The sequence below is a fragment of the Arachis hypogaea genome, chromosome 7, assembly GCF_003086295.3.
Source record: "Arachis hypogaea cultivar Tifrunner chromosome 7, arahy.Tifrunner.gnm2.J5K5, whole genome shotgun sequence".
NCBI classification, from domain to species: domain Eukaryota; kingdom Viridiplantae; phylum Streptophyta; class Magnoliopsida; order Fabales; family Fabaceae; genus Arachis; species Arachis hypogaea.
In genome coordinates this window covers 79,512,634-79,530,671 of record NC_092042.1, presented here as the reverse complement: position 1 = coordinate 79,530,671, position 18,038 = coordinate 79,512,634, and the positions used below count along the sequence as shown (strand labels likewise).

The following is an 18,038-nucleotide window of genomic DNA, read 5'->3' as shown; positions in this document are numbered from 1 at the left end:
AAAAATTTATAAAAAACAAAATTTAAAGTTTTCACTGATATTAAATATACGAGAATTCAATTTAACTATAAAATTGTTCTACTTTAAGATATTTGTTCTCATTATTTTCAACCTGAACAATTGAACCAAATCCATGATTGTCAATGATGTTATAATAAATAATGTAGCTTGGTTTTCTTGGTTGATGTTTGCCAAAACATATCATGTGCACGCCTTCTACGAATAATTGATCATAACAATAACTCAATAACCCAATGCAGCTCATGAAGTTGACTTACAATGCAAAGTAGTATGTTCTACTAGAAGTTTTCAAACTGTTTGTTTTTTTTTTCTTTTAAAAAAAACGTTTGATACTACTATATATACTATCATCTAGACAAATATTATTCTCCTGTCGTGCTGCATTTTTACTCTTTATAGACATTTTTATTTTATATAATTAAATAATAATGTTGATTTTCTTATATAATGGTAATAGTATGTAATAAATTTTTTCTATTCAGTATCTGTTTTTGTTATTCATCCAAATCGAATTGAACCAATTAAATTGGTTCTAAAATTAATGGGTAATTGGTTTAACTCGAACTAAACTAACGACTCTTTTTAATAATTGGTTTGGTTAATGATTCTATGGGTGCGAAATCCAAATCAATCCGTAGATCTAACCATATATTAAATAAATAAATAAATAAAAATTTAAAATATATATATATGTCTTTTAATACGTTTGGATTTTAATATTTTTGTGTTTAATATATTTGAATTTTAATGTATTTAGTTTTTAATGTATTTAGTATTTAACATGTTTAGATTATTTCTATTAATGTTATATGTTTATTGTAATTACAAAATTTTTAAGATAAAAGTTTCATTTTTTTATGAATTTTTGTTTTATTGGGTACCCAATTATTCGAACCGAACCAATCTATTTTTAATTAGTTTGGTTTAATTCGAATACATACAAAAAAAAAAATACAAATCCAAACCAAACTAAACCAATTAAAATTCAATTGGTTCGATTCTAATTTTACCTTAAATCCCAGCCAATCCGATCAATACTCACCCCTATATTTTTGTATATATATTGTTATTACCGACACCGCTCAGCTTATGATTCCCTTAAATCATAGTTAAAAAACTTATTCTTTTAATTAGCATCTCTCTCAAACTGAAATTTTGGACTTTTTTAAGGGTTTTTTATTTATATTAATTAAATAAATAATTTTAAAAATTATTATAAAAATACATCATTTATTTTTATTTCGTTTACACTCTAAACGGAATAAATTTTAATGTATCTTGTTGTTTATAATATTATTTAAAGTTCTAATATCTCCCTTTTTTTTAAGTCCTAATATCTCCTTTTATTGTATAAGTACTTTTAAATTTTTCTAACAAATGTGTTTACAATTATAAGTAGGAAAGATCTATTAAAATAAATTAAGCTTTCAATATAGTCAATACATGGAAACTATTAAAGCTTAATTATCCCATCTATAGTTTGATTCTTCAACAAATATGTTGACAATGTCTCTAGCCTGACCTAATTGCATTAATTATTGATAAATGATAAGCCAACGTAAATATAAGAAAGATAATAGCCTTGTCAATTTTAGGCGTTTAAATCAATAGCTTATCAAAGCAATGCATATAATTTCTTCTTCCTATCATAAAGACGTTAGGCACCTTATAACTTATATTATGATTTTCAAAGTCATAAGTCATAACTCATAACTTGAAAGGGTAACACCGAATTCATGCCTACATGATGCAAGCATATATATATATATATGTTTTATCTCCAATACTTTAATCTGACATACTAGCTGTTGGTGTGGAAGTTATCAGAATTATATTATTGACTTTTTTCCATTAAGTAATTCATCTACTTTTAATTTATTTTTGGCGATGCTATGGGGATGCTTATTGCTTAGTACTATCAATCTTTTCTAACATATAATTGATACAAATTAAGGTTAGGTATAGGACTATAGGAGTAATAAAAAAATTTGAATAAGACAAATGCTGTGGAATCCAAGCACAAGATTAGATTCCAAAACTCGTCTACAATATATATAAGACTGATGTTAATTAAAAAAAAAATTACCTTTTCATATTTTTATAAGAAGTATATTCTATTATTCTAATTAAAATTATTTATACTAAATTTTATAATAATTGAACATCAATAAATATGTAACTAAAGAATTTTTATTTATTCATGTATATTTTGAAAAAAAAATATATCATGTTGGTCTTTTAGAACATAAATGGTATAACAAACAATTTTAAGTTAACATAAAATTTCTTAAAAGTGATTTATAGCATATGAACTTCTAATACAATTATTGAAATTTTAAAAAGTTATATGAACAAGTTATTAAATAGTATAACATTTACTTAAAAATTAATATTGGTATCTATCGATTCTAACTTTATGGTATCTAAATATTTTTGTCCATATTATAATAAAGCCCACACTTCTGGACCCATAAGAGTCCACAGTCAGGACAGCTCCAAGCCCACTACCAACTATAACCTTCCTTGAAAGTTATTTCAATTTGCTTTTTTTTTTCGTTCGATGAACAGGTCAATTCTCAATTTCAAGTACCATAATGCATTTACACTATACATTCAAATTTAAATCAATATAAATTAAAAAAATACTAATACGTAAAATTCAGAATTGCATTACGAATACAAGACAATTACAATTTTATGACACATTTTATTTTATTTCCATGTTGCATGTCTCCGCATAGAGAACATATGCTAAACCCATCTTATTGCAATACCAAATCACTAGCACGAAATGAATAAACTCACAACCCCAAATACAAAATAGAAAACACATCATCAATTACATCAACACCAACACTTTTTCCTAGGACTATATAGATGTCTCTCCTTAACTATTAGGCACCTTGACATACCCCACATGTGTGGAATTTGCCACTTTAGTAAGTGTTTGTAGATCATAAGCTATCCAACACAATGAATTCTCCCTATGATAGAAATACCCAACACACTTGCAATCCTTGCTACACTTGTTCCCACAATTGCTCTCACTTACCTTATCCCCAACATTGTACTTGGTCATGTAATGCTCAACACCTTCAATCTTATAGTAGTGGAAATCACTAGCCTTGCAAGAAGTCACACTCTTAGCAATGCAATCTTTGCTCCAACCAAGTATACCATTCTCCAAAGGACAACCAACACATTGGTTATTTTCACATAACCCTAAATTCCCACACCTACTTGGCAATTGACACTCACTTTCTTCATCAGAATCTCTATCAAACAATGTGTATATCTCTTTCCAAACCCCATCACGCACATCAAGGAAATAAGTGTATAACCTAATGTTGCCATCAATTTCAAGCCTAAGGTATGTCAATGTGCTATTATTAACCGGCAAAGCAATAACCCTAGTGCCAGTACTAGAAGGATTTGCCACATAGTAATCAAATCCAAGGGTGAAACTTTCTGGATCGGATGCAAGTGTCACGTTTTTCAATGACCCTTTTTCGGAAAAGAAAAAGTTTTTAGTTAAAAGGAGGCCATAGATAATAGGCTTAGGAGAATTTTTGCTCTTGTAGTATAGGGCTAGCCCATTGGGCTGAAGTACAAAGCTATAGGGCCCATTAACATTTTCCTTCTCCGAAAGCCTACTAACCAATTTTGATGGGCCTTGAGCCCTTAGAGACTGGCCCACTAAGAGTGTATCCGTTGGGTAATCAAAACTTTGCCAAACAAATTTCCCTTTGGAATCAATTAGCACCATGTTACCATTTGGTAGCAACCTAAAGGCAACAACATCCTTGTTGCTTGTGTTGGTTTGCCATGCAATTCTTCCGTTGGCCTCGGCCAACACAAGGTTCCCGTCGGCTCCTAGGGCGAAAGTGGCACCCTCGCCGACGGGATTGCCTCTGTTGGCCTCCCAGACCCATCGGAAAAGCTGCTCCGATCGCTGGAGGCCAACGCGAAGCGCTAGGGTAAAAGCATTTGGGGTGGTGTTATAGAAACCAACTTGGAAAGGAGAGGTGAATATGCTTATCATTCGGTAATTGGCACCATACTCTACAATGTAAGGGCCAAACTCACCTGAGTTTTCATACTTGAATGTCTCATTTTTAGGAACAAGAGCATTGACTATAGAGAATGATAAGAACAAAAGTGTAAGAAGGAAGGTTTTGGGGTATGGCAAAGAAGAAACCATTGTTTTGATTTGTGTGGGTTTATTTGCCATTGTAGTTTATTTATTTATATACATGCAATGATGATTGAATATTGTGGTTTGGTCAATGTTGTCAACTCAATTATTATATAGAATTCGAGTAGTTGGATCTAGATCATATCTATAAATGCAAATAAAATATGTATTGATGATGATGATGATGATGACTGATGAGGATTGATGCCAACTGTCTAAAATCCCTTAAAATTGTTATCCTTTTTCTTTTTTTATGTCATTTTTGAGGTACAAATTTCGTACACTCTTCTTTATCGGATGAGGATGCATGTAGTTCTAAGTTGATGGCTATTGTTTAAGTATTTTAAGACTCTTGCTTCTATATTTGTCTAAAATCTTTCATCATCAATCCTCTCAGTAAGCAATGAAATAAGAGAAGTGTTAGGAACCAGCAATTTTTGTGATTTGTAATTATCAAATAGTCATTAACGATGATTTTAATAGTGTGAGATTGGTGTGAACTTTTATAAATTTTTGTGACTTTTCTTTGCTAGTTACATGCTGACTAGAATTTAATAAAGTTGATGTCCCTGAACTTTTTCATGAAATTAAATCATCATCTCTTCTTCAACAAGCATTTTATTTCAATTTAATACTTCATTTGATTTAAAATATTTGTTAAAAAGAAGAGATAAAGAAAGTGGTGTTTTAATTTAAAAATTTAAAATATAATTGTTTATTTCTAATATTCAGATATTATTAATTTTTTTCTTCAAATAATACATTATGATAATTGAATAAGTATTAATTAAACATATTTATTTATTTAAAAATTTTAGACGTTTTTCTTTAATTAAGAAATGTATGACCATGGTGGTGAAGTCAATTTAAAAAAACAAATACTATGGGCCAAGATTCGAATTGCCTATTGTTTTACGGAGTTTGTGTCGGATAAGAACATGCAACTAAGCTTACACCTTTTATGAATGAAATTTAGCTTTCTCGAAACAAACAAAAAGAAAAAAAAAATCACAAATCTGATATATATAATTTTATATTTTAATTATTATATATAAATAATTGATTTAATAATTAATTTTTAAGATGTATATAACATAACATGATAGAAATATTAATGAGAGATTATTAAATCAGTAAAAATAATAATTCTTCACACTTATTATTATTTGAAAAATAATCCTTGAAAAAGTTTGATTAAAGGAGATTTGTCATGTCGTACATTAAAAACTATGTGGACATTTATATATGGGGGCAATGACTTTTGACATTAGGTCAATTAATTGGATACAACTCACTAGTCCTAATAAAATTCTAATCGCCCAATAAAGTCGTTAAAGTGAATTAGGAAGGACAAAGAAATAAAAATAAAATAGAAAAGGACGTTATTTGCTCCAACAATCACAGTTTATTTCTCCAAGTCCAAAACAAAGATCTTTACCTTACTAGTCAGTAGTAGTCACTACCGTGGTTTTTTTTAAAAAAAAAACAAGAAAATTAGATTTTAACTAATAGTCGTAATATTAGAATTAGTATTGGACTTATAATTTAATTAGAGAAATATATTATAAATAAAAATATAATATAATAATATAAATATACATGATGTAATTGAAGATCCTAATATTTTTCTTGATTTTAATTCTAAGAATTTATATTTTAATTTTTTTAAATTTTTCTATTTTTTGATATAATATCATATCACTCAATCATGTGATGAATTTGATTGAGTGAGGTTTTATTAAAGATTTTTTTAAGTAATTTTTTAAAAAAAAATTTTAAAAAAATTAAAAATAATTTTATATTTTTATATTTCATATAAAAATATTTTTTTATTTAACAATTATGTTTAGGTGCAATGATATAAAAATCTCTCTTAAATAAAAATTTAAAAAATATAAATTATAATGTAAAAGATATTTTTTATTCTTATAATACTTTTATTTTTATTATACAAAAATACTAAAAAATAAAATGTATTTTTTAATTGAATTTTTTTAATAATTTAAATGGCATCCAAATAAGAAATTTTTATTTAAATTAATTAAATATAATATTTATTGAAATGTATAATGTATAGATAAATTATAATTTTAAATATATATATAATTGATCAGAATAAAATTAGAAACAGAACAGAGAAGAGAAAATGATACAGCCATATATCCTGGTTCAATCACCATGTGCAATATGGCCTACATCCAATCTCCACCGTAATTGTAGTGAAATTTTCACTATCTTTCACAAAGATTACAATCACTAATTTTCTAGGATTCTGTCCAAACTTATCTAGGACAAATTGAACTTCCACCCAAGCTTGATTTTGCTAGATTCATTCTTTAGACTTTCAACCACTAAGTGCTCACCCAACTTAGCAAGGAAATTGTAACACCCTCTCTATCAGAAGTCACGCTTCCGGCTGCGCTACTCTAATAGCAAGAAGTATTACGACCACTTTACATACTAAATAATAAAATAGGAGCCTGTGATTCGACACTATATCGTTGATTTCTTTGAAAACCATAAATAAATACTTTATCTTAAGAAAAATACAAAACAGGCATACATTCATATACAAGACTCCTTACATAATAGTTCAATATATTATACATATAAAACATACAATTCCTATCCCTCTTACAAACTTGTAATAACAAAGACGAGGGAAGAAAAATAATCTAATCAATACAACAGCATATAAACCAAACGCAGTATAACTCTTCTTAATGCTTCTTCACCCGGTTCCTGAAAAGGTAAACCTGTAGGGGGGTGAGAACTTAACCACACGGTCTCACCACGGAGTTTCAAAGTTGTCATAAGAAGATATTCAATAAGAAAGCTGTTTTTAAGCTCAGTGATTATCATTGCCTTATGAATCTTTTAAAAACCAATGAATAATCGTTCAGAACCTTTTCAAAGAAATAACTTTTAATCTTTTAGAAATCCGAAACCTTTCCTTTCCTATAAGAGAATCTCAATCAAAAACCAAACACACATTCAAACAGCACAATCAATAATTCAGCACCAAAGTTCATTCTCAAATGTAGCACGGCAGAACAAACACAGGCAAAACAGACAAGGAAAACACAAGTAGGTAGCAATTACAGCAAATAGTTCAAGTAACAGTTAAGAACAGTTTAGCAATTAGGCAAACCAAAACAAGTTCAAACTCAAGCAAAGCATACAAATGCATATGATGCATGCCTGTCCTATGGCTGATGAGGCTCATCTGTCGGTTATCCAGCCAACCCGACAAGTCTGAATTGTCCTTAGACTGTCCCCCGACGTGCATCCCCAAGAGTCTATGCATAGCTTTTTCTCAAATAACCAATATTGCTCAATGGGGGTAACATTCCCGGGAATTTATATAGTGCCCGGTCACACTTACGTCGTAGGGTCAACAGAGTATCGAATTTTCTACCTGGTACACATGGTGGCAAGCCACAGCACTTTATCCAGGGAAACTCGTGTCTCAGATATTTCAATTTCATAAGCCATATAAATAATTCATTCAACATTCATCAATGTCTAAGTCATTCTCAACATCATTATCATTCATCAATCATACCTCATTTCCAATTTTATCGGATTTCATTCAAAATCATATTTCAAAGAAAATCCTCATCGTCCTTCTTTCCATTCCGTTCACTAACAATTCCCAATTCAAACATAACTTTTCCTTTGATAAATAAAGTAATCTTAAACTATATAATGCTTAAAATTAAACCTTTTTAAAATAACTAATTCAAATAAAACTTCTATTTTTATAAAATTTCGGCAGCATCTCCTCTAAAACTCGGACACTGCCACCCTTTCCGGGTCCCAACCAAACCAAACCAAGTGCCTGTTAATCATTCAAATCATTTCTAATAACCATTTTCACAACCATACTGAAATCCAAGAAAACTGTAAAATCCAAAATCCAATCAATGATTAAGAACTCTCGGTTTTCTCAAACAGTTTCAAACCAAACCATTCCTCAAACCTTGTTCGCACCTTTTTCAAAATAGTAAATTATTCTCAGTAAACAAGCCATTTTCAAATATCAGGTCCTTTCCAAATTTGTTTTTAAAATCAGATTCCGGCATCAAATCAGATTTCAATATTCAATCTTTTCTAAAATCAAACCTTTTCTAAAGTTAAACTAAATGCCAATAATAAATCTCATCCGATAATTCAAGAAAAACCACTTTAACAATATCATTCAACTAATCAAAACACCCAATTTTCTCAATCGATCAATCTGTCAATCAAATTAATAATCTCGTTCATTCAAAACAGCTCAATCCAATTCATAAGACTTACGAAATCACAGAAATGTATTTCACGCATTAATATCGATTTATCACAACTCTGAAAAGGAAAACAAATTTAAGAAAGACATCCCTACCTCAACTAGCTGAGTTCGCGTAATTTATCGTGGTAATTCCCTTTTCTTTCAATTCATGGCGACAGTGACAACAATAACCCCCATGGAAATAACAACAGCCCGACACCTCTTATAACAACCGTGTCAATATGAATTGCAATGACAGTGACTGAAATAGTTTCAAGAAACCGAAGACAAGGACATATATCAAAAATTGAATCAAAACAAGCATATGACATCAATAATTATAAGGGTTTTAGATGGAAGACTAACTGCAGCTACAGAGAAACAGAACGGTGGAGCCACAAGAAGCAGAAATTAGACCAGGAAACCCGTTCTGGCGGCAGTAGCATTAATCTGAGTGTTTAAGGCAGCAGAGAGCATTAATCTGAGTAATTAAGGCAGCAGAGACACCAACAATAATCAAAACAGTGGAACAGAATAGAAGTGGAACATGTTTCAAGAAAGCAAGAGGCAGGGTTACCGGTGAATCTAGCCTGGAAGGCAGCAGCGTAGGCAAGGTTTTCCCTTGGCGGTGAGAAGCGGCGGTGGCATGCGGCGGTGGCAGCTCTAGCGATGACAAGGTGTGGCGGTGGCTGCACAGTAAAGAACGGCGGCGCAACACCTTTCTCTCTCACATGCAACTCTCTTTCTCTCACTTGTGAGCTCGACGGCAACGACCATGGAAGCTTCTCGGACGGCGATAGAGGCGCGAATGGCGGCGATAGGCTTCGGTGGCGACGTCTTGACTCAGCAGCGGCGCAGGAAACGATGGTGCTGGTTGCGGCAAAGCGCGGCGGCTCCTCTTCCTCGCATCTCCTGGGTGCTTCCCTCAGTCACGTGTTTTCCCCCTCCATCAATCGGCGACGGCGAGGCAATAACAGCAGCGGCGCCTCCTCTCCCTCGCAACGGCGTAGCAGCTCCCTCTGACTCTCTCTCTCTCAGACGCCTCACTCTCTCTCTCCCCTCGGTTCTCTCCTGCGCTGGTGATGTGGTCAGCCCTCCCCTTTTCTTCTTCTTTCTTTTGGTTCTTTTTTTTTTTTTTTTTTGGAGTTACGTTGGGTACTTGGGTATTGCTGGGTATTGGGAAAAAGAGTGTGGCGGTGGAGGGTAAGCTTAGAAGGGGTTAGGGTTTTGTTTAGCGTGAAAAGGAAAAGGGAAGAAGTGAGTGATAATTAACTCCCAATCTTTTCTTAGTTAAAATCAGAACCAGAATTGCTAAATCTAGTTATCATAACAATTATTAAATAAAATAAAGTGCTATGTCTTGTTTATATTTCCAAAGCAGCAGCATTAAAGCATTCAAATAATTTCCTTACGGTTGAATAAAGTTTTATAAAACAAGCTATTTATGATTTAAATAAAAAGTAGGATAATAATAGAAATCAAATTAAATATAAAATATCCATCTTTAAAAATGTCTTCTAATTAATAATTTTTAAATAATTTTCAGTTAAATACTAATTTAGTAAAAATTAGAGATAAGTAAATTAATTCTCTTTTATTTATAAAATAAGGTTAAAAATCTATATATTAAAATTAAGGCATATAAACTATTCATTATTTTTCAATTATAAGAACTCTAAATAATAAATAAGGGTTTACTCAACTTTTATATAAAAATCTCTAAAAATATAATCTTAAATAAATATAATATATCATAAATAATTTATTAATAATTTTTAAAAATTTAGGAGTCTTACAGAAATCTCCTCTGGATCATGAATACAAAATAGAAATACAAACAAAAGAGTTTGAAATAATTTTGTAGCTTTTTCTCCAAGATTACTCTCTTTGTCTTTTCTCTCAATAGATTTTTCTAATATCTCACATAATGTCTTTTTCCAAAGAAAGATAAAAATTGAAGAACAGAAAATTTAATGTAAAGTCATAAAAGAGAAGAAGGTTAAGCTCGAAATCTATAAAAACCCAAACAGTGTGTTCCCTCCCCTTACTTCAATTTCTGGCCGTTTACCTTTTTTAAAGAAGAATAAATCTTCCAAAACTTGAGCTTTGTTGAGCATCTTTGACTTGTTCTTCTTTTCCAAAATCAGAGCAGTAACGCAAAGAAGAGATGGGACAGTAATAATGATTAGAGTTTGCATGCATCCTTACTAGCTACTTCTCTTTCTTTCTTTTTCTTTTGTCTTCAAGGATATGATTTATTTATCGATTCTTTGGCTCTAAGTTTTTCTTTTGACCTTTGATTTGTAGCAGTAATACACAACCTCCATTTTCTTCATCTTACCTGAATTGTGCATGAAGGAGGAAGGCAGTTTTAACAAGCTACAATGGAAGCACAAAGATAAAAATGTTATTCTGATTCAACCTTTGATTTGATTTTTACTTTTGTGCCCTAACCTATGATTTTTTTCGTCTTTCCTCTTTGTTACTTGGATTTGGTAATCTTCTTTTTTCATTTTAACTGAACTTTGATCTAAATATCCCTTTTTGCTTGAGTAAGTTCTCTTTTTTCCTTAACTTAGGAATTAATCACATGGGTCACAAACTGAAGAGAGATGAGAGTGTTTGATCATTTATTTATAGGCCAAAGAGAAGAAGATTGTTGCTTTTCTCCTTATTTTGTAATTAGCAACAATTGTCATGGGCCACAAGAGAATGAAATGTCTGCTTTTGGTCTTGAGCCTATTACACTATTGAGCTTGTTTTGAGCAATATATTTTTCTGCACAATGAACACACATATTACAAATATTTTTGGACTTTCAACTCAAGACTATAATGTTAGTCATCATGAAATTATTGTTTTTGTTTTCTCAAACTTAACAGAAGAAAATAAAGAGTAGTGTTAGTTGTGTTAAAAATGTAACTCTTGATTTCAAAGAAAGAGGGATGGGAAACCTTTTTTTTTGGAATTTTATGACCACGCTTTTAAAACGTGCCAAAAGAGTTAAAAAAAACGGGCACACTTTAAAAATGTCAGTATAACAAAATTATGTTGCTACACTTTAAAAGCATTTTTGTTTTTATGATCATGCTTTTGAAGTGTAGCAAAAAAAAAAAAACATAGCCAAATTTGTAATCAATTGTCACTCATGTAAAAGTATGATTATTGACCTTTTTTACCATGCTTTTGAAGTGTGGTAAGAAAAAAGTGTAATGATAGACTTTTTTTTTGTAATAAAGAATGGAAGGTGAGGCTGTGAGTGACAAGAATCGCGCAAACACAGCTTCTGCTATTAACAGAGATGTAGAAATAGAGAAGGTTTCTTGAACTCTAAACAATGAGAGAGAAAAGAGACCAAACTGAATAATACTTGCAGTAAAACTAATAAATGAGAGTTACACGATGTTAATCCACCTTTCTACATATATATAGGCTGTTAGAGAAATCTCACACCTAACTAACTAATAGCTCAGCATCTAAGTTTCTATTTTAGAACAAATTATGTTATTCTATTTTAGGACCAAGAAACTCACAATACCCAGAGACAGACCTCCAATTCTTCATATTCGAAGTCCAATTTGCATTTAAAAAAAAAAAAAAAAAGCCATACAAACGAAGGTTTGAACTCTTGTGAAATATGAACAATCTCACATTGAACAATTTTTTGTATGGGTAAGATCTTGGACCCCCTAAATTGGAGCTATATTCAGTCCTAAACCCAATTCTTAATACTAGTCCATTGTTTAATTCAAAGCATGAACCACAAGGTCTATTATAGACCCAAAAAATGGGACCATGAATGATTGACCCAGAGAAGATAATGGACCATATATTTATAGTCCTAATGCTGTGAACAAAAAGAAACTCCAAAATAATTGGAATTTTCGATTATTTAAAATTTTAAATTTTGGAAAGTAAATCTTATTTCATTTTCTGCTTTGTTTTTTTAGGATTTTCTTAAAAAAACCTGACTTTAGTTAAATTAAAAAAAAAATTCATCTTTCCGATTTTAACTATTTTTGTTACAAAATCTTGAAAATAAAACAATATATAAAATGAAGACAAAGATTTAACATCCTCATGACCAAATGTTTTGTTCTTTGAATATAAGCTTGGTGTAAGTTAATAAAGGATCCATCTTTATGAAATATCAATATAAAATGTTTACATTGACATTTGATAACATATTTAGTACTTCAATCATAATAGGTGTATATAAAAAATTAATCATTAAATTAATTATTGGTATAAAATATATATTAAAATATAAAATACCTATTAAAAATAAGTTTAACAATATATATACTTATACACAAATACATAATAGCTAATTTAGTAGTTAATTTTTAATGTGTACATAATATTTTTGTTAGCACTTGTTTTAAGGAATTTTAATTTATTCTTAAAAAGTATCAATAAAAATATATTATTAAAATAATTTTTCAAAAATTTAAAATTTAATTATTGAAAATAATTTATTACCAAAACCAGTTTATTCCCACAAAACAAAATTTTTATTCTTATCCCAAAAGTTGAATATTTAAAGCTCTCATGTCAAGGAAATAAAAATAATTAACATATAAATTATTATTATTATTATTATTATTATTATTATTATTATTATTATTATTATTATTATTATTATTATTATTATTATTATTATTATTATTGTTATTATTATTGTTATTGTTCTTATTGTTATTATTGTTATTATTATTGTTATTCTTATTATTATTGTTATTATTATTATTATTATTATTATTGCTTAAAACCTCATCCTTCTATTGATATTGTGGGATTTGAGAATCCATTCCCTAAAATACTTATATTTGCACAAACTAATATCAGTGTTGCAATTATTTGAGATATATTTAATTTATTTATTTTTTACTAAAACACTCTAAGTTTTGATATATTTTCTTGTGTTATTTTGTTAAAAAGAGAAATATCAAGGGTTAATATTTTTTTTATTCATATTTGATAATGTCTTTAGTCAACATATTATATATATATATATATATATATATATATATATATATATATATTATTAGAATTGGAATTTATAACTTAAAATTTAGAATTTAGTACTTAAAATTAGAGTGTTTTAGTAAAAAAAAAAAATTGTTAATCATATAGTATTGCTTTTTGTTAAAATTATGTGCTGTGTCAACAAAATTTATTTATTATTTTGTAAGATTATTGTGTTATTTTGTTAAGAGATGAAGGAAGAAGCTGCTAAGGTGTAAAAATAATGAAATTCCCACTTAGTTGAAGATTTATTTAAAAATTACTTATACACTTAACTTTTCTTTTAAACAAATGGCCAAAGAAGAGAGACACAATTGATATATTGATACACTGACAGTGTAAAATATTTTATATAGTCGTACATTTATAATTGTTTTTTAAGATAATTATTCACACAATTAATGTAAAAAGTAATTATTTTTATTAATGTGACGTTATGTAATTAGATGTATATTATTTTACACTATATCAAAATTAAATTTATATATATAGAGACTCGGGGGGAGGGGGATACGGTGTATAAGATGAACTACTCTAACCGAAACTAACTACCTACCTTGCTTAATTGGCAATCTAACTAATCTAATAACTAACTTATCTAAATGTCACTTAGTAGTATAATACCCAGAACTTCAAATTTGAGAATGAAGTTTCGCCCTAATAATACTTAATGTGTTTTTATTTAATAACAATGAAATAATGAAACCCACCACTACCATTCAATTATTTTTATTATTAGTACTTAAAGAAATTAATAATCATACGTCTATATCAAAAATCGGTTACTAATAATACTTTTGAGAAAATAAAGGTACCTTACCTATGGTGTCTTGCTATAACTTGAAAACTTACCAAACAGAATCACTTCACTCGTGGTGTTTACACTTTACACACACGCCACTCAGTCCCTACCGACACACTACACACAAAATTATTATTATTATTATTATTATTATTATTATTATTATTATTATGAAAATCCGAAAGCGTCTAGAATCTTCAATGTTATTAGACGCCCAAAAAAAAAAAAAATCTTCAATGTTAAAATTATAGTTGTTCACTTGTTCTTAAACTTATGCCCAAAGCATTCAAAAACAGATGGCAAAAGAGAATCATTCAATTGAAGTCTCTGTTAATTTTTATAATTTTGTAAAATTTTTAATTAAATTTTTATATATATATTTTTTAATTAGATTCATGTATCAATTTTTTTTAGTTAGGTCCTTCTTTATAGTAATTAGTTTAATTATATAGAAATTCAACTAAAAAAAATTAGTATAGAAATTTAAATAAAAAATATAGAGATTCAATTAAAAAAAATATAAAAATTTAATTAAAATTTTTACAAAATTATAGAGACTAATAAAATAATTAAACTTTATATATATTGTGAGGACAAAGATGATAGATAGATAGGTAATATTTGATTCTTGTAGGCCTAAAGAAAATTGCATAAAAACGTAAAGGAAAAAAAAAATAAAGGAACGCCTTTCCTATATAGCAATCCAAGTTTAATTTAATTAGTTAGTTAAATGATTCTTAACTGCTCAAAATGAAAAAAAAAAAATTAGTGATGTTGATGCGTGATCTTGCATCATTATGACAAAGCAAAAAGTTATCGGGGGAGAATAATAATAACAAAATAAAGTTGATAATGCAAAACAAATAATATAAAATAAGCGAATAAAAACACAGAGGCCACATTTGCGAGTTGGAAACCATTTAAGATTGTCTCTCCAAATCCTTGCTAAAGATGATAATTGATCATCTAGTTTTGCAACCATGTGGGTTTGTTATTCGTGACCTATTATCTTCTCCTTTAATTATTAAGAGCCTCTTGGTAATAAGTTTGAATTTTACTTTTAATTTGGACATGAAAACTATTGTGTGACCCGTAATTTGCATTTAAGTGGATGCATGATTCGCAACCAAAGAATTAAACACTATATTCTATATAACTATTCGAAAGTAATTAATACATATTATTCAATTAATTTGTACGGGTAATTATTGTTTGGGCGATCCCAAAAAATCTGCTCCTAGATATGAGCATATGGTTGATACGGGTAAATTTGGATTACCCTTCATTCTTGCCGTGAAAACAAAGCTTTCACCATATAAATTGAATAATGGAATAATTTAATTTATATTATTAGTAGTAGTGTGAGTGATTGATGAGAATCCTATTGGATCATGATGTTGATATTTCGTTGTTTGGAAATTATTCTAAAACATTTAGTGGCGCTTTCTCCTATAAATTAATCAAATAATGGAAAATGGCCAATAATACGTTGAGAGACTATCTCATCATTTTCTCTCAATTATTGGCATCACTAGGAGGTCTCTCCTACTAAGGCCAATGTTGAAATTCATCAAAATATTAAAAATTATTTCTTATTATTTTTTGTTAAATTCAAATTTTAATTTCTTTAGTCTAGTTAAATTTCTACATATTAATATGTCACAATGAAATGGTAAAGAATAGAATAATTAGTTTATTCATTCATAACAAATGTCGAGTTATATAATAACGTATTAAATAAAATTTAAATTTACGAGGGATTAACATTCAGTCCGTTAAGATTAAAATACTGGAGAAAAAAAAAAAACAAGAATGAAGAGGCAAGATGCATCAGAAAGGGACCAACCGGACACAAGTTTTATATTAGGGATTGAAATTATGTATTTATGTAGACTCATAATTCTTTATAGCATTTATAAGTTACATTATTATTGAATACAACACCCTACTCTCATAATAATGCATGCCTATGATTTCAGGTATTATTTTGTTTTCTACAATATTCTCCTACACTATGTAATTCACGCCGTGGCTCTATAACTGTAATTGAGATTGAAAGGAAAAAAATAAATAAATAGCTAGAATAGTGAAAATTTATATATTCGTATTGTTATTAGCACTCATAAGATGAATAGCCGAAGGGACTGATGCTTCTGTTATTACTTTATTATTGTTGTACAGCTTTTTTTCTAATGATATTCTTTAACTCAATACGTTAAGAATTAATTGGTCAAAAATCGAAACTTTATTTTAAAATTTGTCGTTAACTACTAAATTACCGTATGTATAAGAGATATTCAAATCACTAATCTGTGGCGGAGCCATATAGTGAAAAAATGGGGTAATAATTCTTCTAATTTTAATTTTTTTATATGTAAATTTTAATTTAGTTTATTTTAGAATTTTATTTTAATCTTATTTTATTGTGTAAATATTTTCGATCTTTTCTAATATTTTATTTAACTCTATTTTTATTTTTAATACTTATTTAAATAAACTAATGAGCTAACTATTAAATTAACTTGACTTGATTTGTATAACTTCTTTGATACAACAACAATAATAACATTGATGAAGTGTGACATTGTTATAAGGTGGACATAATGTGATAATTACCATTATGATAACTACATAATTTTGATAATATTTAAAAGACATTCCTAAAATTAAGTATATATATATATACTAAATTACTCATTACAAAAGTATTCGAAAGAAGTGATTGGTCTCATCAAACTATGTTGAGTGAGTTCTTCAGAGAAAAAAATATGTGAGGTAAAAAGTAAAGCATTTAGAGAGAAAGAGAAAAGAGGAAGAGGAGTAAAAATAAATAACACATGTATTTATATACAAATATATAATAATTAATATTTTAGGTGGACATAATATTTTATAGGGTTAAGTATAATTTTAGTCTTTAAGATATAAATTGAAAATTTTTTTTTATTTTCAACCTTTTTTTTTTGCATACAAAATCGTTCATAAAATTTAACTTAGTCTTAAAATGTCCTTCGAATTAAAATACCATTTTCCTTCTTCACCAAAATATTCAATTTCTATTTTTCTTCCCCATCACAACAACATCTCTTCTTTTTCTTCTTCTTCTTCAGCAATAACAACAATGAAACAGAAACAATGTAATAAACATAAAAAAATAAAAAAATAAAAACAGCATCAGAAGCAGAAGAAATAGAAACAAAAACATAAATAAAAAAAGCAGAAGTAAAATTAGAAACAAAAATAGAAACACAAACATAAACAGAATCTAAAATATCAAAAACAAAAGCAGAAGAACAATGGATTAACAAAATCAGAAACAGAATCAAAATTGAAAACAATGTGATTAACAATGGATTAACAAAATTAGAAACAGAATCAGAATTGAAACTCTAGGGAAGAGTAGCTGCGTGGAACAGTCGCCGTTGAGCACCGTAAGGGAGACGAGAAAGCACGAGCGAGAAAGGGCAGAGAGGGAGAACAGATTGGAGAAGGATAAGGGAGCTGTTGTGTCATCACCGAACTTCTAATGCCATTGCTAAACTGCTGCTGTTAAGTTCACCAAGAAGAAGGACGACGAAGACAGCGAGTTTGGGAGAGAGAAACTTGGGGAGAAGACCATGCCAAAGTAGAAGCTGCCTCCATTTCTGAGGGAGAAGACCACGCCAAAGTAGGAGCTGCCTCCATTTTTTCTTCTTCTTCTTTCCTTCCCTTTCTCCTTT

At 28.9% G+C, this 18,038-nt stretch overlaps 1 protein-coding gene and 1 long non-coding RNA gene across 2 annotated transcripts; both read right to left on the bottom strand.

Moving 5' to 3' along the window:
* Positions 1–2,667: 2,667 nt before the first annotated feature.
* On the bottom strand, positions 2,668–4,267 carry LOC112703611 (epidermis-specific secreted glycoprotein EP1). Its single transcript, XM_025755149.1, has one exon. It carries the CDS (start codon positions 4,250–4,252, stop codon positions 2,909–2,911), a length of 1,344 nt encoding a protein of 447 aa, XP_025610934.1. The 5' UTR covers positions 4,253–4,267; the 3' UTR covers positions 2,668–2,908.
* Positions 4,268–6,721: 2,454 nt separating this feature from the next.
* Positions 6,722–9,856, bottom strand: LOC140174525 (uncharacterized). Its single transcript, XR_011864204.1, has 4 exons — positions 9,067–9,856; positions 8,856–8,970; positions 8,604–8,751; positions 6,722–6,972 (listed from the first exon to the last, which is right to left on the bottom strand). It is a non-coding gene; the product is annotated as an uncharacterized lncRNA (long non-coding RNA).
* Positions 9,857–18,038: the final 8,182 nt, after the last annotated feature.

Bases quoted from the DNA above. Each gene is read 5' to 3' on its own strand.
- LOC112703611 (XM_025755149.1), bottom strand. From the start codon at position 4,252: ATGGCAAATAAACCCACACAAATCAAAACAATGGTTTCTTCTTTGCCA.